The following is a 26,666-nucleotide window of genomic DNA, read 5'->3' as shown; positions in this document are numbered from 1 at the left end:
ACATCTTCAACCTGTCACTTGCCCAAGCAGTTGTGCCCACGTGCCTTAAAACGTGCCGGTGCCAAAACACTCCACTGCGGCAAGCCTCAACGACTTCCGCCCAGTTGCACTTACTCCCATCATCACCAAGTGCTTCAAGAGGCTGGTCCTGGCACACCTCAAAGGCTGCCTACCCCCCACATTGGATCCCTATCAGTTCGCCTACCGCAAGAACAGGAGTACGGAGGATGCCATCTCAACGGCACTTCACTCCGCCCTCTCCCACCTCGACAACAGAGACACTTACGTAAGAATGCTGTTCATCGATTACAGCTCAGCATTCAACACCATTATACCCTCTAAACTGATCACCAAACTCGGTGACCTGGGCATCGACCCCTCCCTCTGCAACTGGATATTGGGACTTTCTAAGACAAGCACACCTCTTCAACCCTCACCATGAACACCGGCGTTCCACAGGGCTGTGTACTGAGTCCCCTCCTCTACTCCCTCTTCACCTACAACTCCACACCTGTACATGGTACTAACACCATCATCAAGTATGCAGATGATACAACGGTGACCTCTCTTGGACCCACAATACCTCAACTCTGGTCAAGAAGGCTCACCAGCGTCTCTTCTTCCTGAGGAGACTAAAGAAGGTCCATCTGTCTCCTCAGATCCTGGTGAACTTCTACCGCTGCACCATCGAGAGCATCCTTACTAACTGTATCACAGTATGGTATGGCAACTGCTCTGTCTCCGACCGGAAAGCACTGCAGAGGGTGGTGAAAATTGCCCAACGCATCACTGGTTCCTCACTCCCCTCCATTGAGTCTGTCCAAAGCAAGCGTCTGCGGAGGGCGCTCAGCATCGCCAAGGACTGCTCTCACCCCAACCACAGACTGTTTACCCTCCTACCATCCGGGAGGCGCTACAGGTCTCTCCGTTGCCGGACCAGCAGGTCCAGGAGCAGCTTCTTCCCTGCGGTTGTTACATTACTCAACAATACCTCGGTGATTGCCAATCACCCCCCCCCCCCCCCCCCCCCCCGGACACTCCTCCCACCAGAAAAAAAATTGCACTACTGTGACTATGCACGTAAATAGATTTATTTATTGCTCATATTCTATGTCGCTCTTCTAAGGAGATGCTAACTGCATTTCATTGTCTCTGTATTGTACACTGCACAATGACAATAAAGTTTGAATCTGAATCTGAATTAATGGTGGTGGAGACCTTAGTGGACATTGGTAATCTATGCATATATTTTTTGTGAAGAGCTGGGATGTTGGTACATTATTGAGGAAGGGCAGCTTGCAATGGCCACTAAACGGTGATAGTCTCATCTCATACCCAATTCAAAGCGGGTTTTTATCAAACAAATTCTCAAGTCCTTGAAGGTATTGGATGAATTAATGCAGTAGCTCTACTATCTGAGCTACGAGTGTCATAGTCGTGGAGTCATACAGTGTGAAAACGGGCCCTTCAGCTCAATGTGCACACATCAGCCAACATGTCCCATCTTAAAGCTCGTCCCACCTGCCTACGTTTGCCCAATATTCCTCTAAACCTCCTCCGGCACCTGTCTAAATGTTTCTTAAACGTTGCGATGGTACTGCCTCAACTACTTTCCTCGGCAGCTCATTCTAAACACCCACCACCCTTTGTCTGAAAAAGTTACCCCTCAGGTTCCTATTTCCCCCCCCTCACCTTCAACCTATGTCCTCTGGTTCTCAGTTCCACTACTCTGGGCAAGAGACTCTGTGCGTTCACCCGATTTATTCCTCTCAGATTTTGTACACCTCGATGAGATCACCCCTCATCCTCCTGCGCTCCAAGGAGCAGAGTCCTATCCTGCTTGTAAAATTGTGCTTGTAAAATTGAGTATTGATCGATATTTGACAATAGAGGGCACTACAGTCAAGTTCAACTCTCTTATCATTGAGCATCTGTAAACTCAGCAATGGTTGGCAGCATTGAGAAACTCAGGAATTAACCCAATGATCCTGCTATCAGTTCTAGCATCTCGCATGACATTCTGACAAAGATCAGGTATATCATTGGTGTCCTGGGATGCAATGATATGCAGAACTCATTGACAAGGAAAGATGGAAAAGCCAAGAGACCAGTGCATCAGCCCTCCTTGCATACCTGGATTAAGGGGCACTAAGGTAACGCTTTTGATATGAATCTGTCACTGATACATCCCTTCTAAAGGGCTGTAAAACAGTAGGGCTTGTGCTGAGCTGTTCCTGAATCACACCTACATAGAAAATAGGTGCAGGAGTAGGCCATTCAGCCCTTCGAGCCTGCACTGCCATTCAATATGATCATGGCTGATCATCCAACTCGGTATCCTTTCGCTCTTGTGGGATAAACACTTTCGCTCTTGTGGGATAATCTTAACATTTTTTTTTAAAGACCCACAGTCCTTAAACATTACGTTCCATTTAATTTAATGACCATAGTAACTCAGGTTAACAGAAGTAAAATGGATTCTGAGTTAAATGCGTTTGCCACAATGCTGCAAAGAAAACTACTTAATGTAGTTAAGTGCGGCACAGTGGCACAGCGATAGAGTTGCAGCCTTACAGTGCCAGTGACCCCAGGTTTGATCTTCCCTGTACGGAGTTTGTACATTTTCCGTGTGACCGCGTGGGTTTTCTCTGTGTGTTCCGGTTTCCTCCCACGTTCGGTAAGTTGTAAAATTGTCCCTAGTGTGTGTAGGTTAGTATATGGGGTAATCGCTGGTCGGCGGGAACTCAGAGGGCCGATAGGCATATTTCCTCTTGATAAAGTAAAGTAGGTTGGTGTCATTAATTTGTTGGTTGCCAGATTGTTATAATAATAGGAACAGTTGTAGGAGTAGTGTCTGTCGTTTTAAAACCAATGTAAAGACGTGAAAAATGGTATATGGCTTACAAGAAGCGTCACATTAATATCTCTCAGGTAATTAAGTGTTGGTAGGATCATCGGAATTATTAAGTTAGGCCCTGATTATTTGACACAGATAGCATTTTCTGAAATGACACTATTTGGGAAAAAATGAATTTTCGGTGATCGCTTTACAGAGCAACTGTGTTTGGGTCAACGAAGGTGATCCTATGCTTCCTGTTGCATGCAAATTTAATTATCGACGTGCCAGTCTATAGGTCACCCATTCCTTTTCTCCAGAGATGCTGCCTGACCCACTGAGTTACTCCAGCTTCTTGTGTCTATCTTCAGTCTATAACCTTCTCCACTGCCACAGTGAGGACCATCATAAACTAGAGTAAAACATACATTGAGACAATTTGCAGTGAACATTGATTTTTTCAACCAGGTAAACTTCTCTCTCCTTGATTCCTATTTTTGTAACTCGTTTCTATAAAATGTCTTTCTCACGGCCTGTCCTCATGCTCCTTTATCACACGATCTGTCGTGACTAATCTCCACATAGTGTTTTTTATCTTGCACCTCACTCCTACCCCAGCTTTATTTTGATAACTGTAAACCCTCCAGTGCCTGAGGGAGGATTCCTGAGTCAAAATGTTAGCTGGGGTTCTGCTTCAGATATGCTTGAGTTCTCCCAGCATTTTCTGTTTTTGTATCAATATGGATAAAGTTGTTGTAAAGCGATTGCAATTGTTGGCAGCGGAATTGGTTAGAACTTTTGTCACTGCGTATTGACTTAAAGCCCAAGGAATGCAAATATTAACATTGACATTTGTTAACAGAACGGAATAACAAAACCAGTTTAGTTGATGATAAATGAATTACTGTTGCAGGACAAAGGGTGCATTAATAAAAGTACCAGTTGTGATCAGTATATTGCACCATGGAAACAGTAAAATCTCGAGGTACCAGGATAATTTGCAGAGGACAGTCTCTCTTCATCTGTGAACCAGCTTTGCAGAAGGGAGAAACATTATAAAAAGAGAAGGTAGACACAAAATGCTGAAGAAACTCAGCGGGTGAGGCAGCATCTGTGGAGAGAAGGAATAGGCGATGTTTCAGGTCGAGACCTTTCTTCAGACTGATGTCGGGGGAGGGGGGCGGGGCGGGAAAAAGAAAGGAAGAGACGGAGACAGTACGCGATGGGAGAGCTGGGAAGGGGGAGGGGAAGGAGGGAGAAAGCAATTAGAGAAGTCAATGTTCATACCGCTGGGGTGTAAACTACCTAAGCAAAATATGAGGTGCTGTTCTTCCAATTTGCACTGGGCCTCACTCTGGCAATGGAGGAGGCCCAGGCCAGAAAGGTCAGATTGGGAATGGGAGGGGGAGTTGAAGTGCTGAGCAACCTGCTGATCAGGTTGGTTAAGACGAACTGAGCGGAGGTGTTGGGCGAAGCGATCACCGAGCCTGCGCTTGGTCTCGCCGATGTAGAGAAGTTTACACCTGGAACAGCGGATGCAGTAGATGAGGTTGGAGGAGGTGCAGGTGAACCTCTGCCTCACCTGGAAAGACTGATTGGGTCCTTGGATGGATTCAAGGAGGGAGGTAAAGCGACAAGTGTAGCATTTCCTGCGATTGCATGGGAAACATACCCAGGGAGGGGGGGGTTTGGATAGGAAGGGACAAATTGACCAGGGAGTTACAGAGGGAACGGTCTCTGCGGAAAGCAGAAAGGGGAGGAGGTGGGAAGATATGGCTAGTTATAGATCCCGTTTGAGGTGGCGAATATGTCGTAGGATTATATATTGTATGCGATGGCTGATGGGGTGGAGGGTGAGGACAAGTTACGAGTAGGGGGATGGGGCGTAAGAGCAGAGCTGCGGATATTGAGGAGACCCTGGTGAGAGCCTCATCTATAATGGAAGATGGGAACCCCCATTCCGTAAAGAATAACCATATAACCATATAACAATTACAGCACGGAACAGGCCATCTCGACCCTTCTAGTCCGTGCCGAACACATAATCTCCCCTAGTCCCATATACCTGCGCTCAGACCATAACCCTCCATTCCTTTCCCATCCATATAACTATCCAATTTATTTTTAAATGATAAAAACGAACCTGCCTCCACCACCTTCACTGGAAGCTCATTCCACACAGCTACCACTCTCTGAGTAAAGAAGTTCCCCCTCATGTTACCCCTAAACTTCAGTCCCTTAATTCTCAAGTCATGTCCCCTTGTTTGAATCTTCCCTACTCTCAGTGGGAAAAGCTTTCCCACGTCAACTCTGTCTATCCCTCTCATCATTTTAAAAACCTCTATCAAGTCCCCCCTTAACCTTCTGCGCTCCAAAGAATAAAGCCCTAACTTGTTCAACCTTTCTCTGTAACTTAGTTGCTGAAACCCAGGCAACATTCTAGTAAATCTCCTCTGTACTCTCTCTATTTTGTTGACTTGAGGACATCTCCGATGTCCTGGTATGGAACACCTCATCCTGGGTGCAGATGCGGCATAGATGGAGCAATTGGGAGTAGAGGATAGAGTCCTTACAGGAAGCAGGGTGGGAAGAATGTTGTCAAGATAGCTATGGGAGTCAGTGGGTTTAGTAGATGTCGGTCAGTAGTCTGGTGCCTGCGACGGAGATGGTGAGATCTAGAACTGGTAGGGAGATGTCGGAAATGGTCCAGGTGAATTTGAGCGCCGGATGGAAATTCGTGGTGAAATGGATGAAGTCAGTGAGTTCTGCATGGGTGCAGGAGGTAGCACCAGTGCAGTTGTCAATGTAGTGGAGGTAGAGTTTGGGGATAGGGCCAGGGTACACCTCAAACAGGGATTGTTCGATGTGCCCTCCAAAGTGGTAGCCATAGCTAGGGCCCATGCGGGTGCCCACAGCTATGCCTTGGAATTGGAGGAAATGGGAGGAGTTAAATGAAAATTGTTGAAGGTAAGCTCTGCTAGGCGGAGGAGAGTATAAGTAGACTGAAATTGGTTGGTTCTGCTGTCGAGGAAGAAACGGAGGGCTTTAAGACCCTCCTGGTGGGGGATGGAGGTGTAGTGTGACTGGACATCCATAGTGAAGATGAGGGAGTGGGGGCCTGAAAAACGGAAGTCATGAAGGAGACGAAGAGCGTGTGAGGTGTCTTGGACATAGGTGGGGATGGATTGGACCAGGGGGGGATAGGATGGAGTTGAGGTATGTGGAAATAAGTTTGGTGATATATTTTTTATAAAAAGGGAAGGAAAGTATTAGTGAGAGGCAGATTGGCAGGAGCATAGTTACTATAGTACAGGTGATAGTAATTGTTCTCATTCAAAAAGGATACGAATGATTATAGTTCACTGTCTTTCATTACTACATTCTCTGCTATTTCACATATAAATCTGAACATTTTGCTTACTATGTTGGCTTTTGATGATAAAAGCAAGATTTGAAATCCCAGAGACACAAACTGCAGTTGCTGGAATCTTGAGCACAAAACAAACTACTGGAGGAACTCAGCGGATCAGTCAGGCAGCATTTTAGTTTACTTTAGTTCACAGTTACAATATGGAAACAGCCTCTATGGCCCACGCTGACCATCAATCACCCATCCACACTAGTTCTATGTAATCCCATTCCCTACAAAGAAGGGGCAATTTGCAGAAGCCAATTAACCTACAAATTAGTACATCTTTGGGATGTGGGAGGAAACAGGGGCCTAGTTTGACCTCTGCAAATCATTCTGGTAGCTGGAGATAACCTGGAGGAAACCCATGCAGTCACAAGAAGAACATGCAAACTCCACACAGACAGCACTAGAGGTCGGGATCGAATCTGGGTCTCTGGCGCTGTGAGACAGCAGGTCTATCAGGTGTGCCCCTGTGTCGCCCTTGTGGAGGGAATGAGGGAATGGGCGGATGACCGATGAGTGAGGGGGTGGAGCAAAGCTTGGGAAATGATAGGGTACAAGTGAAGGGGGGTGGGGTGGGGTATTAGCAGATGGGTGGAGTAGGTGTCCAGCTAAAGGCGAAAAGGAGAAAAAAGGGTGCCGGGTAAGGAAAGAAGAGGAAGAGCAAAATGTAAAGCCGGTGTGTGTGTGGGATCTGGATGGAAGAGAAAGGTGTGGAATAAAAATGAAACATGGTACTTGGAGATGGGACATAAGCGGACGGAGGAGGGGACAGGAGCCGGGTGACGGGTGGTGGAAGAAATGTGTACCCACCGGGAGGGGCGGACAACCTGGGTGGGCCAGGGGGGACACGTCCCCCCTCTGTTTTGAGAGGTGGGGGACATCCCCCCAAGTTTTTGTAATCCAGATTTTAAAACCCAGTGAAATCTCCGCTTTCTGCGAGACAGTGGGGGTGGGACTGCTGATCGAGGGCGCCGATTGTACGAGAGAGACGTCGGTCAGCAGGCAATGGGGGCGGGACATGATGATTCAGCGCGATCATTGGAGGAGGGAGACGTGCCAAAACACTCTCGGTGCAGACCACAGACAACACCCTCATCCGCAGCCAGGATCGATCCCGGCCGGGTCTCCGGTGCTGGCGGCCAGAGAGGTCGAGAGTCAGACTGTCCCGCCAGGTTAACCTGCCTGGGCTTGCGGGAAATATGGCCAGCGCGGAGAAGCAACGCAGGTGTCCCGTCAGCAGGGCCGGTGCTAGGAATTGCGGGGCCCAATTAGAAAACTGATGGCGGAGCCCCTACTCTAGAAAAGTAAAAATTTATGTATGTTTATATTTCGTGTAGTTTCGGGAATTTTAAGGCAAGCTGGTTGGTGATTGGATGCAACCCCCTTAGAGACAGCGTTTGATTGGCCGCCAAATAAATTTGTCAAATCTGTAACAAAAATCGCTGGGCGGTGCGAACTCAGTGGACTATCTGGTTGTATCTCCAAACTAATCTGGTTGTATCTCCAAACTAATCTGGTTGTATCTCCAAACTAATCTGGTTGTATCTCCAAACTAATCTGGTTGTATCTCCAAACTAATCTGGTTGTATCAACCAGACTATCTGGTGGTATCTCCAAACTAAACAGTATAACATGCAGGTACATTCATTTAAAATTAAATTCAGTGATTATTTCACATGATTTCTCACTGTGTAAAGCTCAATATCTGACCAATTTCTGTTTAACACGTTTGGTCTGCCGTGAGCATTTTTCGTTGCATCTCGTTGCATCTCCCCTTTTCCTAATCGGCCACAATTCAGATAATAGTCTACTTTCCTGTTTTTGCCACCAAAGTGGATAACCTCACATTTATCCACATTATACTGCATCTCCCATGCATTTACCCACTCACCCAGCCTATCCAAGTCACCTTGCAGCCTCCTAGTTTAGAGGGGTTTAAACGGTTTAGAGATGTTTAGAGGGCTTCAGATGGGTTCAGGTGTGTTTACAATTGTTTAGAGGGGAATAGAGGGAAATAGGGGGGCTAGAGGAGTTTTAGAGGTGTTCAGAGGGTCCCAGAGGGGTTTAGAGACGTTATAAGCCCCCGTGAGAAATTGTATTTCTCTGAAATTGAAGATAGACATAATGCTGGAGTAACTCTGCAGGACAGGCAGCGCAGCGACTTTAGAAAGAAGACCCTTCTTCAGACTAAACTGAACTCTCGTCGGTGAGATTAGTTGTGATTGTCTGAAGAAAGGTCTCGACCAGAAACGCAACCCTCTCCCCAGAGCCCTTGCGCGTCCCGTTGAGCCACCTTCAACTTCAGACCCAAACAAAAAACACAGAGTGCTGGAGGAACTCAGCGGGCCAGGCGACTGCCTCACCCGCTGGGTTTCTCCAGCATTTTTGTCTACCGCAAAACGTCAATGATTCCGGGAATGCCGAGGCGACAGTGTGAGAGAGCTAGAGAGAGACGAGATGGGGAGCGGGAGAGGGAGAGAGGGAGGGAGGGAGCAAAACACAAAGAGACACAACGTGGGTCGGTAGGTGAATGACTAACCTGCACACCAGGAAGAAGCCCCTTCTCGCGCTCCGGGGCCCTCACTCATGATGGTGAGTTTAAAGAAATTCTCAACGTGTCATCGATCTACATTACATCTACATGTAATTGTGTTTTAAACAAGTATTAATGACGCCGCGTGAATTTTATTCAAAGGAACACGACGTTATTAATACTTGTTCAAAACACAATAACATTTACTGAGGAAGGCGGATGGATGCATTGATGACATGATTGTATAACAACGAGTTAAGTACTTGCTGATAAGAAGTGCTAACAGTACTAGTTAACACATCGTTTGTGTCTGATGGCCGTGCAGCGGTTGTTATACACAAAGATCCTATAGTGGAGCTCTGCTAGAAGATCTTTGGTTATACATGTTCGTTTAAAAAAAAAATCCGGATGGCGAATTAAAAAAAACTTTAGTTAACAAAGAGAATTCGTATTTCCATACGAAGTACGGAACATTAGTGCGGGGCCCCCCTAGGCGCGGGGCCCAATTGGGAGCAATCGGTCAAATCGGCTTAAAACCGGCCCTGCCCGTCAGTCCAGGCAGGGCTGTAGGTTAACCCGGCGAGACAGGCAGAGTTGAGCTGCATTTAGCGCTGGATTGAGCCTCCGAAACCTCGCGCGTGTGTGTGTGTGTGAGTGTGCGCATGCGCGCGCGACCCCAAAAAAATTGTGTCTCCCGGTCCCCTCCATGTTTTGATAGCGAGTTCCATGCCTGCCCACCGGGAGGGATGGGGCAGAGGAGAAGGAGGGTAAGTGGGATATTACTGGAAATTGGAGAATTCAGTGTTCATACCATTGACTGTGAAGCGATGTTCTTTCAGTTTGCCTATAGACTCACTCTGGCAAGTCAAGTCGAGTCAAGTCAAGTTTATTTGTCACATACACATACGAGATGTGCAGTGAAATGAAAGTGGCAATGCTCGCGGACTTTTGTGCAAAAAGACAAACAACCAAACAAACTATAAACACAATCATAACACACATATACCTTTACATAATAAATAATGGAAGGAAAAACGTTCAGTAGAGTTAGACCCTGGTGAGATAGGCGTTTACAGTCCGAATGGCCTCTGGGAAGAAACTCCTTCTCAACCTCTCTGTTCTCACCGCATGGCAACGGAGGCGTTTGCCTGACCGTAGCAGCTGGAACAGTCCGTTGCAGGGGTGGAAGGGGTCGCTCATGATATTGTTGGCTCTGGAGTTGCACCTCCTGATGTATAGTTCCTGCAGGGGGGCAAGTGAAGTTCCCATAGTGCGTTCGGCCGAACTCACTACTCTCTGCAGAGCCTTCTTGTCCTTGGCAGAGCAATTCCCAAACCAGATGGTAATGTTCCCGGACAAGATGCTTTCCACCGCCGCTGCGTAGAAGCACTGGAGGATCCTCGGAGACACTCTGAATTTCCTCAATTGCCTGAGGTGGTAAAGGCGCTGCCTTGCCTTACTCACGAGTGCTGAGGCGTGTGATGCCCATGTCATATCCTCGGAGATGTGGACTCCCAGATATTTAAAACAGTTCACCCTATCCACAGGATCCCCATTTATCCTCAATGGAGTGTACGTCCTCGGATGATGTGCCCTCCTAAAGTCCATGATCAGCTCCTTCGTTTTTTTGATGTTCAAGAGGAGGCTGTTATCCTGGCACCAGAGTGCTAGACCAGCCACCTGCTCCCGGTAGGCCTTCTCGTCGTTGTCTGAGATCAGGCCGACCACCACAGTGTCATCAGCAAACTTAATTATTGAGTTGGAGCTGAACCTAGCCACACAGTCATGTGTGTACAGGGAGTACAATAGGGGGCTGAGGACGCAACCCTGGGGCGATCCTGTGCTCAGGGTGAGGGACTTCGATGTATTCCCTCCCATCTTGACTACCTGGGGCCTGGCGGTGAGAAAGTCCAGGACCCAGGCACACAGGGAGGTGTTGAGGCCCAATTCCATTAGCTTCCCGGCCAGTCTGGTGGGGACTATCGTGTTGAAGGCTGAACTGTAGTCTATGAACAGCATCCTCACGTAGCCCCCCTTCTGGCTGTCCAGATGGGAGAGAGCAGTGTGCAAGACCTGGGAGACCGCATCGTCCGTGGATCTGTTCGGACGGTATGCGAACTGCAACGGGTCCATGTTCCGAGGGAGGAAGGCGCAGATGTGTTTCTTCACCAGCCTCTCAAAGCATTTCATGACTACCGAGGTAAGGGCCACCGGACGGTAGTCATTCAGACAGGCTGGGGAGGCATTTTTAGGTACCGGTACAATGATAGATTTTTTGAAGCAGGCTTTTTTTTTTTGGATGATGCCAAGGACAGAAAGGTCGGAATGGGAAGGGGAGTTCAAACAGACTTGTGTGCCTTTGGTTGCATGGGTTTCTCTTATACTATACCCCTTGTGGTTGGGATTTGGGAATAGATAGGGTGAAGGCACAGAGGGTAGGGGCATCGAGCTAGAGGGCAAAGGTTTAAGGTGAGAGTGGAAAGATTTAATAGGAATGTGGAGCAGCACGGTGGTGCAGTGGTAGAGCTACTGCCTTACAGCGCCCGAGACCCGGGTTCGACCCTGACTACAGGTGCTTGTCTGTACGGAGTTTGTATTTTCTCCTCGTGATCTGCGTGGGTTTTCTCCAAGATCTTCAGTTTCCTTCCACACTCCAAAGACATACAGGTTTGTAGGTTAATGTGCTTGGTATAAAAGTAATAATTTCCCTAGTGTGTGTAGGGTAGTGTTATTGTGCTGGGACCACTGGTTGGTGCAGACTCGGTGGGCTTTAGGGCCTGCTGTATCTCTAAACAAACCTAAATGGAGGGCCTGAGGATGGTGGGAATATGGAACGAGTTGCGAGATAAAGAAGTTGAAGCAAGTACAATAACAACATTAAAAGTTATTTGGACAGTTGCAAGGATATTTATCGGCGTGGACGAGTTGGGCCGAAGAGCCTGTTTCCATGCTGTATGACTGAGTAATAATACATGCATGGCTTAATTCCAGTGTTTGTGTCTCTTAATGATAAGAGAATGTAAGTCACCCACTGCTGTTCACAGTTTGATTCAAAGATCATAGTTTGATTATCCAAAGATTTGCCTGTCAGCGGCTCTAAGGCTCAGAGTGCTGTGGGTGTTTTTGGCAGCCGTTCATTCAACTGAGATACAATTATTGATCACCACTGTGCTCTTTGAACCTCACTCTAGACAGATTGACAGAGCTGGGATTAGCCCTGCACCAGGGTAACTGGAGGATGTTGTTTACTGTGACTTGGAGTGAGAGACGGGACTCCTTTGAAGTAATGGATCTCCGTGGGTTGATAACTGCATGCGGTGAACTTTGTTTAAAAACATATTTGGTTCATCTTCAGCAGAAACATGCTGGAGTTCACCTACGCACAAAGCTTGAGGGTCTTTGACTTGGCTCTGCTCAACCTGTGAGCCATCTTAACAATCAAGATAGACACAAAATGCTGGGTTACTTGAAATTAATCAATATTCATGCGGCTGGTGTCGGGAGGAGCTGCTGGTTTAAACCGAAGACACACAAAAGCCTGGGTATTGCCACCTGTGGATTGGTAATGTGCTTAGCAACAGAATTTAGCAAAACAGCATGAAAACAGGACCTACGGCCCACCGAGTGCACACTGACTAGCGATCATCCCGTACATTAACACTATCCTACACACACGAAGGACAATTTACAACCTTTACCAAAACCAATTAAAAAAAACCTGCATGTCTTTGGATTACGGCAGGAAATCTGAGCACTTGGAGAAAATCCACGCGGTCACAGGGAGAACGTACAAACTCCATACAGTCAGCACCCATAGTCTGGATTGAATCTGGGTCTATGGCGATGTAAGGCAGCCATTTTACCTCTGCACCACTGTACTGCCCGCTTATTTCTAGAAAACTGGATAAACACAACTCCAGCACTCCTGATGTTGACTTGTAGAGTGTCAGTGGATGGATTCATTAAGGAAAAGCCTGTAGCACTGAGGGCATAAGCACCAGCCATATATGAGTCGCATGAAGGCCTGGGGTTAATGGCATCATTTCAATATGGGCATAACTAAACAATTTAACATGGGTGCCAGCTATGCTCATTTTCTGTGCTTTGGAATGAGATCAAAAGACCTTCCTTCATATACACCAGGATCCCTTTGTAGTGCACAAGCTTTCTGTTGAGAGTTTTTCCAAGGATTTTGTTTGATGTAGTCGGGCTCTTTTTACTGATGCATTGCATTTCTGGCAGTTAGTTTTTTAATATTAAAACATTTATTTTAGGGAGCCAAGTTGGTTTATTTCTTAATTCCTTGTATAAGGTTAAAAATGTTTTTTAAGGTGCAATATTTTATTTGAAGAGCTGGTTTCTAAAAACAGTATTATTCAGACCATGGAATGAAGAAAGGCCACACATACAGGGGGAATACCTAAGCACCTTTTTGTTTAAGTTGTCCAGAACCACCTGCACAGGTTTTTTTAAAAGATATCAGCATAAAATATAGAACACAGATCAGTACAGATAATCACAAAATGCTGGAGTAACTCAGCGCGTCAGGCAGCAGCTCTGGAGAAAAAGGGTGGGTGACGTTTCGGGCCAGGACCCATCTTCAGATTGAGGATTCAGACAGAAGGGTCCTGGCACGAAACATCACCCATCCTTTTTTTGCCAGAGGTGCTGCCTGACCCACTGAAATACACCAGCACTTTGTATCTATCCTTGGTATAAACTAGCATCTGCAGTTCTTTGTTTCTACATTGATCAGTACAGCACAGGAACAGGCCCTTTGGCCCACACCATCCTGCCGAATATGACGGCAAGTTAAATAATCTCCTGCCTGCAAGTGATCCATATCCTCCCATTCCCTGCATATCCATCTGCCTCTTGAATGCAACCATGCTATCTGCCTCCACCACCACCCTTCACAGCACATTCCAGGCAACCACCTCTCTCTGTGTACAAAAACCATGCCCCACACCTCTCCTTTAAACTTTGCCCTTCTCACCTTAAAACTATGCCCTCTGGTCTTTGACATTTCCACCCTGGTAATAGGCACTGACTGCCGACCCTACCTATGCCTCTCCTCATTTTATAGACTTCTATCAGTTCTCCCCTCAACCTCTAATGGCCAGTTCTCACGGTGCGACCTGAAGCAAGATGTCACCCGAGTGAAGTGGTCGTGGTCCAGCACGAGTTCCGCAAGATATAACGGGGGGTAGATAAAGAGTTCCCACGGTACTCGGCAATTCTGTCATTTGTGCGAGTGACTTGTCCGTCTCCCGATCTTTCCCGTTAATCGTGAATGAACATCGTTGACTGTAGTGTAGTTAATCACGTGGCACAAATGATGTCACTTTTTTTCACACACTATATAAATATCCTCCGTTCGTAGAATTGGCTCATTTGCAGACATGCCTATACAAAGTTGGTTCGAGTACAGGCTGGTTGTTATTTTCATTGACGCGCTGTATGCATTAGCGCAACACGTGCATTGAAAACGCTTGCGTGAAGGCAGAAGGGTGAGATTAATTAAAAAGATAATTAAGAGGAAGTCTCACTGGGTTAAGCCCATGTTTCAACGGAGACCTCAATTAGGACAATATGAGCAACTGCTTAATGTGCTGTGCGAAGAGGATAAAAGTGCATTCAAAAACTTGTCAGAATTTCACCCGAGCTCTTTAATGAGTTAAAGAATAATTTGGGACCTCTGCTGAAGAAGACTGACACTGTAATGAGAAAGGCACTGGAACCAGGGTTGCGCATAGCAATCACCCTCCGCAACTTGGCCTCAGGCGATTCTTATAAAAGTCTATCTTACAACTTTTTTGTCGCCACCAACAGCATCTGTGGTATTGTCAGAGAAACCTGTGAGGCGATCATCCAATTTTATTCAGCTGAAGTGATGGAATGCCCCAGTACACCAGATGCGTGGAAGAGAGTTGCACTGGGGTTTGAAAACAGGTGGAACTTTGCTCACACATGTGGGGCTTTGGATGGCAAGCATGTGGCAATCCGTAAACCACCCAGAGGTGGCTCAAATTATTTCAATTACAAGAAATTCCACTCAATTGTACTCATGGCGGTGGTTGATTATAACTACGACTTCCTGTATGTGGATGTGGGCACACCTGGAAGTGTTGGTGATGGCCGTATTTGGAAAGAAACCTGGCTTGGAAATAAAATGGAAGGTGGAACAGCAGGCATGCCTGATCCAGAACCTCTGTCAGGAGAAGACAGCCTGACAGTTGATGGTTGCTGATGAAGCCTTTGCACTACGGCCCTGGATTATGAAGCCATATCCACAGAGGAATCTAACTAGGGAACAGAGGATCTTCAATTACAGGCTGTCAAGGGCCAGGAGGGTAGTAGAAAATTATTTTGGCATCTTGGCAAACAGATTTAGATGCTTGCTCAAGCCAATGGAGCAGAGGCCCAAGAATGTGGAGAGTATAGTATATGCAGCATGTGTTCTGCACAACCTGATCCGAATGAGAGGTGCAGCTGCTGGATCAGCAACATCCATCCAGGACGGTGACATAGTGGACAGTGACACAGGGGAAGTAACACTAGGTGCTTGGAGAAGTGGTGCGAACAAGTTGAAAATGGTCTCACTGCAGCGTTTGAAAGGTAACTCGGGCACATCCAGTGTGAAAGAGCAAATAGACCACCTCTGCGCTTACTACAATTCACAATTGGGGAGTGTGCCGTGGCAGGACAGCTATATTGATGGGTAGCCGACCACGGGAACACTACTGCATGTTATAAGCTGACTTCCTAGTGTTGTCCTCTGAAAAGTGCTTCCTATAAGATGTTCGTCCGCAAAACCTGCCGTTTAGAACATTGCATTGTCCCTTTAAATGCCTGAGTTAACGCTTGTGGCGGAGGTTGATGGATATAATGTGTTTTAAATAATCTGGTGTGCCTCATTTGTTGTATTTCGTGTTTGCGAGGCCCTTTTACAGACAAATGTATTGTGTGATGCATCTCTCAATATGTGACAGAATAGGGTGTAAACGAAGAGGGTGTAAAAGCTGTCCGCCACTACTTTTACATTGCAGCTGCAGGGAACAGACAGACTTATAAGATAAATTAAAGGTGACTGCAAAAACAGCAATTTTACATCTGTAGCATTGTATGTTTTTAAATCATGGATAACATTAAATTGTTCTCCTGTACATAAACTAATATATTGTTATAGTTACTCACATGAGCACCGGGGATACTCAGCAGCCTTCGTCTCCAGCAGGTTGCGCTTTCTCTCCCTATTTCTATAATCCTCTCTGGATTTGTCATAGAGAATCTCATTGCATTGGTACCACTCCACCAGTTCCCCCTCTTGTTCCCTGTTGAAGTTATATGGCCTTACCTTCTGCCATCTAACCTTTATGTTATCGTCTGCTGAGGATATTGTGGAGGCAACAGCTACTGGGGAGGCAATCTCAAATCCACCTTGATCACCCTCTCCCTGCTCCAAGGAGCCCACAGGCAGTGGTATCTCTGGTATCTCCTCTTGCCTCTCCACCTGTCTCTCTTGCTGAGGTTCCTCCTCATTTACCTGCATGGCTAAAAACTTTCTGACTTTCTTTGACCCCTTTCTTTGCGCTTTTCTGAGAGGCATCTCTGCAAGTCTTTTTACTGTGAAAAAGATTATCAAACAATGACAATTAGGTGGGACGTCCTCGATGGACACATGGTCCATTGGCGATATTGAGACCACCTTTTTTACTCACCTTATGTCCCTTCTGTCAAGCTTCCGGGTTTACCGTTCGCAGGAGTTCCCACGGTACCCGCAAGTGTCATTACGGATATCGCACTGGCATCTGCGTTCATACAATGTTGCAACGCTGCTCAAGTCACTCTTGGAGAAATTCAAAAATGTTTGAATTTTCTCCCGACCTTACCAAGTCACACGACTACCTGCCGTTAGCGCCACGGAGGTCCTCGGTGGTCCACGAATGCCGTACTGCTATCGCAGAAGGTTCCCACGATGTTAAATCTTGTTAAGTCTTGCTTCAGGTCGCACAGTGAGAAAGCCCTTTAACAATCCAGCGAAAGCAATCCAAGTCTGACCAGTTTTTTATAACCAATACCCTCTGATCCAGGCAGCATTCTGGTAACCATCTTCTGCACACTTTTCAAAACATCCACATCCTTCCTGTAATAGGGTGACCAAATGTGGCCTGACCGCAAGTCTATAAAGCTGAACTGCTTTATCTACTCAGGGCTCTCGCTTAACTTTTTTTCCCTGTTGCCAGCCGGGCAACCTCGGCAGCTTTTTAGGTTGCCAAATCACAGTTGAGGTGGTAATTTAAGACGGCTTGCATGACACGTGCGATAATGTGCTCGGACGAAGTGCGTAGTTACCAGTCGGAATTATGGTCAATGAAGCATTCACATATTATTTCTGCTTCAAATAAAGTCACAAACTAAACATATTCACCAATCAAGACATGATATATACCACAATGACATGCAGCAAAATGACAATACTCATCTCTTTTTACACATTGCAATTAATGCAATTTCTATTATCTCTTTCCACTTCCAAACAAAATATGGTTATTCAGCGTATGATCAACCTCGGTGAGACCAAGCGCAGGCTTGGCGATCGCTTCGCACCACACCTCCACTCAGTTCACAATAACGAACCTGATCTCCCGATGGCTCAGCACTTCAACTCCCCCTCCCATTCCGAATCTGACCTTTCTGTCCTGGGCCTCCTCCATGGCCAGAGTGAGGCCCACCGCAAATTGGAGGAACAGCACCTCATATTGTGTTTGGGTAGTTTACACCCCAACGGTATGAACATTGGCTTTTCCAATTTCAGGTAGTCCTTGCTTTCTCCCTCCTTCCCCTCCCATTCCCAGCTCTCCCACAGCCTACTGTCTCCGCCTCTTCCTTTCTTTTTCCCGCCCCCCCACCCCTCCCGACATCAGTCTGAAGAAGGGTCTCGACCCGAAACGTCGCCTATTTCCTTCGCTGCATAGATGCTGCCACACCTGCTGAGTTTCTCCAACATTTTCGTCTACCCATTCACACAAGTTCTGTTATCCCACTTTCCTCACCCACTCCCTGCACATTAGGGGCAATTTTACAGAGACAAGTTAACCTACAAAGCCAATGCGTCTTTGGGATGTGGGAGGAAACCCACATGCTTGCAGGGAGAATGTGCAAATTCAACACAGACAGTGCCCGAGAACAGGATCGAACACAGATCTCTGGCGTGTGAGGCAGCAAGTCCACCAGCTATATTTTATTTTCCAACACACAAAAAATTATACGTTGATAACTTTGGTTACTAAAAAAAAAGAAACTATCCATTTTCAGTCTTAAATCTCTAAGTGACGCTATGTCCCCCTTTACAGCTACTGTATGTTTTAATTCAGTTCAAGGCTATGGGGGCAGTACATTGGCCATAAAGTTGCTGTCTAAAATTGTCAGAGACCTGGAATTGATCCTGAATATGGGTGCAGTCTGTATGGAGTTTTGTTTTCTCGTTTATAACATTGTTTACAGAGTACTATGTTTACATATTCTGTTGTGCTGCTGCAAGTAAGGATTTCATTGTTCTAACTGTATCTTTAAATTAAACTAAAAACACTAAAACCAGAGGAAATGTAAAGAAGGGTTTCTACCCGAAACGTCACCCAATTTTTTCTATCCAGAGATGCTGGCTGCTCCATGGAGTTCCCCCGCACAATTAAAGCATAGAATAGTCTTCACCCTGCCATAGTTACCAACCAGACGGAACTAAATTTAAGGTAGCTTTTTTTCCCCAAGAACCCTATTTTGCTTAAGTCCAAGTCAAGAGTCAAGAGAGTTTTATTGTCATGTGTCCCAGATAGGGCAATGGAATTCTTGCTTGCTGCAGCACAACAGAATATATAAACATTATACAGAACAGGAGATAAAGGTTCAGTGTGTCTATATACTATAGACCATATATATACACAATAAATAAACAGAAAAAATGCAATAGGCTGTTATTTTTCAGAGTTTGGTTTGGTGGTGGTGGGTGCACCAATTTAAATTCCATTTCAAATATTTTTGGAGGATCAGGAAACCAAGAAGTAAGAGTTACTCCAGGGAGTTACTGCAGCTCCAGGGAGTGATTCTGCGTTGTTTTTCAGCGATTGCGGTGAGGCAACGACCGGACAGCAATGGCGGCCAGAGCTCCCGCAATGCAAAGGGAGGGAGAAAGTGGCCGTCGCCGACCAGTTGCCGTGGCAGTGCGCATGTGCAGGGCCGCACATGCGCACAACCACGGCCGATGATGTGCTTGGCGGCCGGCCGTGCCGAGCCGAGACCCGAGCCGAGAGCCAGCGCCGAGCGGAAACCCGAGAGCTAGAGCCGAGAGTTAGCGGAGAGCCGAGAGCTAGCGCCGAGAGCCGAGAGTTAGCGCCGAGAGCTAGCGCCGAGAGCTAGCGCCGAGCCGAGACCCGGACACGGTTGGCGGGCGGGTGTCCCGGTTGCTTGCCAAGCCGGGCAAAATGGCATGGCTTTTAGGTTGCCCGGCGGGACTGTAAGTTGCCATTGGCACCCGGGCAACCGTTAATTTCGAGCCCTGCTACTTGTATTCCAGGAGCTATGGATATGGACCCTAAGATCCCTCTGTACATCAATGCTGTTAAGAAGCTCTTGCTTTTAACATATTTTCCCCTGACATTCAACCTTCCAAGGTGCAACACTTAACACTTGTTCGGGCTAATCTCCATCTGCCATTCCCCCCTCCATTTCTATTGCTGATCTTATCTATATCAAACTGTGCACTTTGACAACTCCACTGTCTCCAACTCCACAAATATTGATGTAGATTGCAAACCTGCAAACCGACCCATCCACATTTACGCCCAACCCATTTGCAGACATAAATGGAGAAATATATAGAGTTTAAATAATAAGCGAGTGTAGAGAAGGATGTTTACTAAAGGGGCCTGTCGCACTGCGGCGACCTAATCTGCGAGTTTTGAAGAGTTTGCTCTCGACTCAAACTCGCAGCATGGCCGACACGTGGTCCTAGGAGGTCCTACGTGGTTGCTGGAACTCTCCTTCATGCTCGAGGGAAGTTCCCGAATAAATAGGGATAAAGGAAACAAGAGATATAGACGATGATGTGGAGAGATAAAGAATAATGAATAAAATATATGTGTCTTTTTACAATACTGCACACAATAATGTGACAAAAGAGGTCAAATTTCAAATTCCTTCAAAAAAGTTGACAAGCGATTTATTGGGTTCATGACTATCATAGTATCACCAAAAAATATAAGAAAAGTTAGCATATTGATGGGAAGTTTTCAAAAATAGCATCAGAAAACACAAATACATTTTGTGTAATTGGTTGGCAATGTAAGTGCACGTATTTCTTATTCCTTTCTATGTTGATGAATACCACATGGAAGAATAAAATTGCAAACACCGTTTCCACTTCATTTACCTGATCATGTATTTGAATACTGCATCCATCTGAAAGGACACCGCAACGCGCGCTACACATCATACACACAAACGTACGCTGCGGTGGACACTCAAAGGTTTGGTGTCCGAGAAAACAAACGTTACATTATTAACGAAAGCCAAACATTTTCACCAATGTGATCTAAACGGTACATTACCTTATGGATTTGAGCTATATCGATGGCCGATGATTCGTCAGAAGGTTTGATTTGGGATGATTTTTTAATGTCTCTGTAACGGTCGTTGTGGAGCTTCTGGAAGTTGACACGAAGGAATGAAGTTAGCGACTTGGTCTGTACGAAAGGTAAACAAGTGTGTTGCCAAGTTGAAGATTGGCTCAGTTTCTTCGTTTTAATGACCAATTTATGTCCAAACATTTTTTTTAATTGATTTTAAAAAGTCGGAAAATATATCGTAAACGGTTGTTGCGTTTTTGACACCACGATGTCTTTGATATATTAAATTGGAAAATAAGAAAAAATAATTAACTCGCCCAAAAATCGCTACTACCATAGGATACCTCGTTGGTTTTTTGAAAAGCATTAGAGGTTTGGAGCCTCCATGGTTTAACCTCCGGAGGTACCAACCCCGATAACGGTCGTTGTGACAATGGACACCAAGCACAATGACCGTTACGGGATCTTTGCCAGGTGGAATACCAGACGTGATTTTTTTTCTCCTGGTATTGATGAAGATATTTCCCCAGATCATTATCAAAATGTATATGTATGAGGTTTATTTATGAATTAAATATTTATGACTAAATATGGCAGAGTTTTTAATGTCACATTTTTGGTGTCCAAAATGGTGGTAAAATGATGAAATTTGTCTGTTATGAAAAAAGTTTTTGTCTTTCGGTCTTGGTTATCTATTTTGTATCTGTTATTTGTAAGGTTTCACATGATGGGTCGATTTTTGTTAAGAACAGTGTATTGGTGTAAAAACGTGAATAATAATCTCAATCCTCAAAATCTCCAGTATTGTAAAAAGACGTATGCAAAAAAGGAAACAGGTTATTGTTAGCTGTTTGTGGGGTGAAAACGTGAAGCTAGTGCGACTTGGGTGGGGGAGGGGTAGAGATAGAGGGAATAATCTGTCTATCTTCGGATTAAACCAGCCTCTGCTGTTCCTTCCTGCACATTTTGTGCTTACATTCCTCTGTTGATTTTCTTTCCCTTTATCTGTGCTTCTTCTACAGCTGGAGGAGTTTGTGAAGTTTGCAGAGGTCTTCCCGTTGAGGAAGTTGGGGGTGGATGTCGACCCTCTGGTTTTCATGACAGTCGTGGGCTGGTGCGAATTGATCGGAGGCTTGCTGCTGGCAGTGGGGCCCAGAATCGTGCAGAAAATCAGTAACGTTGTCCTCTCAGTCATTATGATTGGTAAGGAATGATGTAACTCGCACTGCAGTCAGACAAGCCACATTCACAGCTTGGTCTACTGTGAGCACCTCATTTAGATGGGTCATTTGTGACAGAGACATGAGCAACTGCAGATGCTGGCTTACTGATAAAACACAAAGTGCTGGAGTAACCCAGCGGGTCAGGCAGTATCTCGAATATGTGGATAAGTGACGTTTTGGTTCAGGGACCCTTTCTCAGACTCATTTGTGATGTTCAAGCAAAACCTTCAGGTGCACTAATGACTTGGGGCTGCAGACAAGAGATCCCAGAATGAGAAATAAACTCGCAGGATACAATGGACAAAAGGGGCATCTTGTTCTCAAGATGGAAACCCTATCCATCTAAGGTACACAGTAGATGGATATTAAATCCTACCGACAAAATAAATTTAGAGTTTCACAAAGCAATAGGAGATTCCAACATGCGATCAACAAATGGAGGACTGATGTCAGCAACAGTTTCCATGCAATGGGTATTTGACAGGTGGAGTAGAACCACAGAGAGAAGAGGGAAAATTCTTGCACATTGTTGAACAGGCATATGGAAGGTGAGATGATAGGAAATGTAGGGTTTTTCTTTTGTATGCGTAAATTTACAATGGTTGACTGGACGTTCTTCCGTGTACAAGAGGGGTCGGCAAGCTTGTTCTGCATAGGGGCCAGGACACATGTCTGTGAGCGAATGGCGGGCCACATCTATCGCGTGTACACATGGATCCCGCCCCGGATGGCTGGCATCAAATCACATGTACACATAGATCCCGCTCCTTCGAGCACGCCACCTGGAGCCCTGGCCCCTAGTTATGGGCACTCACGAACATGGCGCACCTACGGACCATGTCCTGAAGGCGGTGGCTCAAATACTCACACTCACTCGTCCCCGACCTATTGACAACCCCGATCCCGACAGTGAAGCCCAGACACAGAAGGTGCGCGGCGTTTGGCCGGATGATTATTGGGAAAAAACTACGCCTGCGGGCAGGATGATTTCGGGTTACGGGCCGCATTCGGCCCGGGGGCCGTTGGTTGCCGACCCCTGCAGTACATACTGTATAATATAAGGCAGGCACAAAATGCTGAAGTAACTCAGCGGGTCAGGCAGCATCTATGGAGAAATGAGTTGCGTGACGTTTCGGGTCAGGACCCTTCTTCAGTCCTACTGGTGCATCCTCAGACTGAAGAATTGTCTTGACCCGAAAGGTCACATCCTTTTTCTCCAGAGATGCTGCCTGACCCGCTGAGTTACTCCAACACTTTGTGTTTGTCTCTGGTACAAACCAGCATCTGCACATCTTTGTTTGCACTTATAATATAAAGGTCTTGTTAATGACCATTCTTAGTCAAAAACACATCTGCGAGTGGTGTAGGAAGTAGCAAAGCTACAGAAGGATGTTCATGTCATTCACTGAATGCTCCTGTTAGTGACGTGCTATTCATTGCCATCTGAGTTGTGTCAGGCTGCTTGTGCTATGAACTTGGCTAAAACTTGTGATGCTCGCAGCCACCAGAGGAGTTGGGGTGTGGGGGTGTGGGGGTGTGGGGGGACTTTTCATTCCTGAAGTCTGGAATTAATTTGAGCTAATATTCCAGTGATGGGGAAACCCAGTTCCTGTAAATTGACCATCACCTCTTCTGTCCATTTTGTGTTGCACTTAAAGATTTAATGTTTCAAACTTAGTGTTAACTCAGGGCTTCTTCTGTATCCCAATCCTTGCAATGCATCACCTTGAGGCGAGCTGAGATTGGTGCAGCAGGTAGTGCCAGTGCCACTGCCTGCCACCCTCAGAGACCTGGGTTAAGTTAGGGCACCAGTCTTGTCTGTGTTGAGTTTGCACATACTCTCCATAATTGGCCACAGTGGCGCACCGGTAGAGTTGCCTTACAGCGCTTGCAGCGCCAGAGACCCGGGTTCGATCCCGTCTATGGGTGCTGTCTGTACGGAGTTTGTACGTTCTCCCCGTGACAGCATGGGTTTTCTCCGAGATCTTCGGTTTCCTCCCACTCTCCAAAGATCAACAGGCTTGTAGGTTAATTGGCTTGGTGTGTGTGTAAATTGTCCCTAGTGTGTGTAGGGTAGTGTTAATGTGTGGGGATCGCTGGTCGGTGTGGACACGGTGGGCCGCAGGGCCTGTTTCAGCGCTGTATCTTTAAACTAATCTAAAATTGCATGTGTTTGCTGTGGGTGTCGTGGTTTCCTCATACATCCTAAAGACAGGTTTGTTGCTTAATTGATGACTGCAAATTACCTTTTGTGTAGGGTTCGGGCTGTAGGAGAATGAAGAACATATGAGGGAGAACAGGTTGCCAGGAAATAAGTCTGGAACTGTGAGCCAGCAGAGATGAGATGCCTTTTTAAGAAAATATGAAACATGTAAATATGAAATGTCAAGTGTCCATGTTTCCATTACTGATAAGCCATTTATTTGAAGCCAAGGCCAGTATCTGAATGTAATCCAGAGCTTTGAACCCTACTATGGGGAGTATTATGGTCTGGGGCTGCCAGAACACTGTTTTCATGCAAGGAGCCAAGACAAGGAGAGCCGCTGGAGGAACTCAGTGGGTCAGCAAGCATCTGTGGAGAGGATGGACAGTCGACGTTATGGGTTGGGATCTTTCACCTCGACTGAATGATGAAAGGTCATGGCCTGAAAGGTAAATTATTCATTCCCCTCAGTTGCAGAACTTGATGTCAGAGAAGGTGCTAAAATCCCACCACAGATTGGGAGGGAGTAGTGAGAACCTGGGGTCGAGGAGAGCCGCCAACCAGGGGGGATTGTTGCGGCCAGAACAAAGTGGCCTTGCACACCGTAGTCTACATCTCTGCCTCACACATCTTTCATTGATTGCCAGCAACTTCTGTTTGACAGAAAATGGTTACGATATAAAGTGTAAGAAGGAATTGGTTGATGCTGGTTTACACCGAAGATAGACACAAAATGCTGGAGTAACTCAGCGGGACAGGCAGCATCTCTGGAAAGAAAAAAATTGCGACATTTCGGGTTGAGACACTTTTTCAGATCTAAAGTTGTTGCGTTATCTTAGAAACCTAAGATAAAATTGTGGGGTTCTAACCCCTGAAAAAAGAGTGGACTCCCACTTAAAAATCAAAGCCAGAAGCAGGGAACTCAAGATGCTTGTTTACAGAAAAAGCCACAAGATGCTGGAGTCACTCAGTTAGCCAGGCAACATCCCTGGAGAACATGGATAGGTGACGTTTCGAGTAGGGACCTTTCCTCAGTCCCTACCCGATGCTGCCTGACCAGCTGAGTTACTCCAGATTCCAGTACTTTGTGTCTGAAACTCAAGGCTGTCTTTCTCCCTTATTCCAAACTCGACCACCAGATGGCTCCAGAAGCAAACGTAAACACAGAATGAAATGAAGACGAAAAGGGTTTCGAGAAAATTCAATTGAAATCTAAAAAAGATAAAATATGTTAAAATGCAAACTGAAGAGCGGGGAGTGAAAACTCCAAATATTTGTTCTTTTTTTAAGTGAATCCCTTTTGAAGTTTGGATGGAGAATTCAGCAACAGCTGATTAATTCAGGTCACTGATTATATTAGTCAGTGGAGAGAGAATTCTACCAGGCTCTTTGTCTCACCCAAGTCATTGTGTCTTGATCGTATGAAATATATTGTATGTTAGAGCTGCCACCACACAGCACCAGGGACCCGCGTTCGATCCTGACCTCAGGTGTTATCTCTGTGGAGTTGGCATGTTCTATGTGTGATTGCGTGGGTTTCGTCCGGGTGCTCCGATTTCCTCCCAGTTTGTACGTTAATTGCACTCTATAAATTGCCTCTGGTTCATGGGACTCGTCAGTGAGATAACAGAACTAGAGTGAACGGGTGATTGATGGTCAGCGTGGAAAGGCCTGTTTCTGTGCTGTATCTTTCAATGAATCTCTCTCCTCACCTGGTTCCTCCTGTTACCCTCCAGCACCTGCCTCCCCCCCTCCATCACCTTTTAATACTGGCTATCTCTGATCTGCCATCTTGTCCTGATGTAGGGTCTCAACCCAAACATTGCCCCTCCCCCCCCCCCCCCAAACAGATCCTGTTTAACCCACAGAGTTACTCTAGATTCCAGCAGCTGCAGTTTCTTGTGTCTCTGGGATTCTCAGATCCTGGTCGTCCGTCACTCTGCCTGCTTAGTTCAGTTTAGTTTAAGGATACAGCACGGAAACAGGCCCACCGTGTCCGCACTGACCAGCGATCCCCGCCCATTAACACAAGCCTACATACACTAGGGACAATTTACACTTATACCAAGTATATAAACCCAAGCCAGTTAACGTACAAACCTATACGTCTTTGGAGTGTGGGAGGAAACCAAAGATTCTGAAGAAAACCCATATGGTCACACGGAGAACGTACATACTCCGTACAGACAACACCCGTAGTCAGGATCGAACCCGGGTCTCTGGCACTGCAAACACTGTTAGGCAGCAACTCTGCCACTGCGTGACTGTGCTGCTGTTGATTAAATAAGGAGGAGATTAATATAGCTTTCATACGTCACAGGAGCGGTTGGGCATTCGGCCCATCGAGCCTACTCCACCATTCAATCATGGCGGTTCCGTCTTTCCCTCTCATCCCCTTAAGTGGAGCACCTTCTTTACCATCCTAATACAGCAGCAAGCACTGCCTATTGAGAGTTACAGTTGTCAAGGAGTCATGCAGCATGGAAACAGTGTATTAGACCAATTGTGCCCATGCCAAATATCGAACACCCATTTTGCACTTTTCCCATTCTCCTCGCATCTTGAAGGAGCAAAACCCAAAACATTGCCTGTCCATTGCCCCCAGAGACGCTGCCTGACCCACTGAATTACTTTGTGTTTTACTCAAGATTCCAGCATCTGTATAGGAAGGAACTGCAGATGCTGGTTTAAACAGAAGATGGACACAAAAAGCTGGAGTAACTCAGTGGGACAGGCAGCCTCTGGAGAGAGACGGAATGGGTGACGTTACGAGTCGAGACCCTTCTTCAGACTCTATCTGGAAACTCCAGCATCTATAGTTCCTTTTGTCTC

The 26,666-nt window shown here is 46.2% G+C and overlaps 1 protein-coding gene across 2 annotated transcripts in view; it reads left to right on the top strand.

The window, feature by feature from the left end:
* Positions 1–26,666, top strand: part of tmem35b (transmembrane protein 35B) — a 50,914-nt gene that overhangs the window by 2,631 nt on the left and 21,617 nt on the right. For both annotated transcript variants that reach the window (XM_033045373.1, XM_033045374.1), the window contains exon 2: positions 21,431–21,611. In XM_033045373.1, coding sequence (XP_032901264.1) covers positions 21,431–21,611 — 181 coding nt within the window. The remainder of the gene's footprint in view (positions 1–21,430; positions 21,612–26,666) is intronic.

The sequence above is a fragment of the Amblyraja radiata genome, chromosome 27, assembly GCF_010909765.2.
Source record: "Amblyraja radiata isolate CabotCenter1 chromosome 27, sAmbRad1.1.pri, whole genome shotgun sequence".
NCBI classification, from domain to species: domain Eukaryota; kingdom Metazoa; phylum Chordata; class Chondrichthyes; order Rajiformes; family Rajidae; genus Amblyraja; species Amblyraja radiata.
This window is presented reverse-complemented; position numbering and strand designations above follow the sequence as displayed.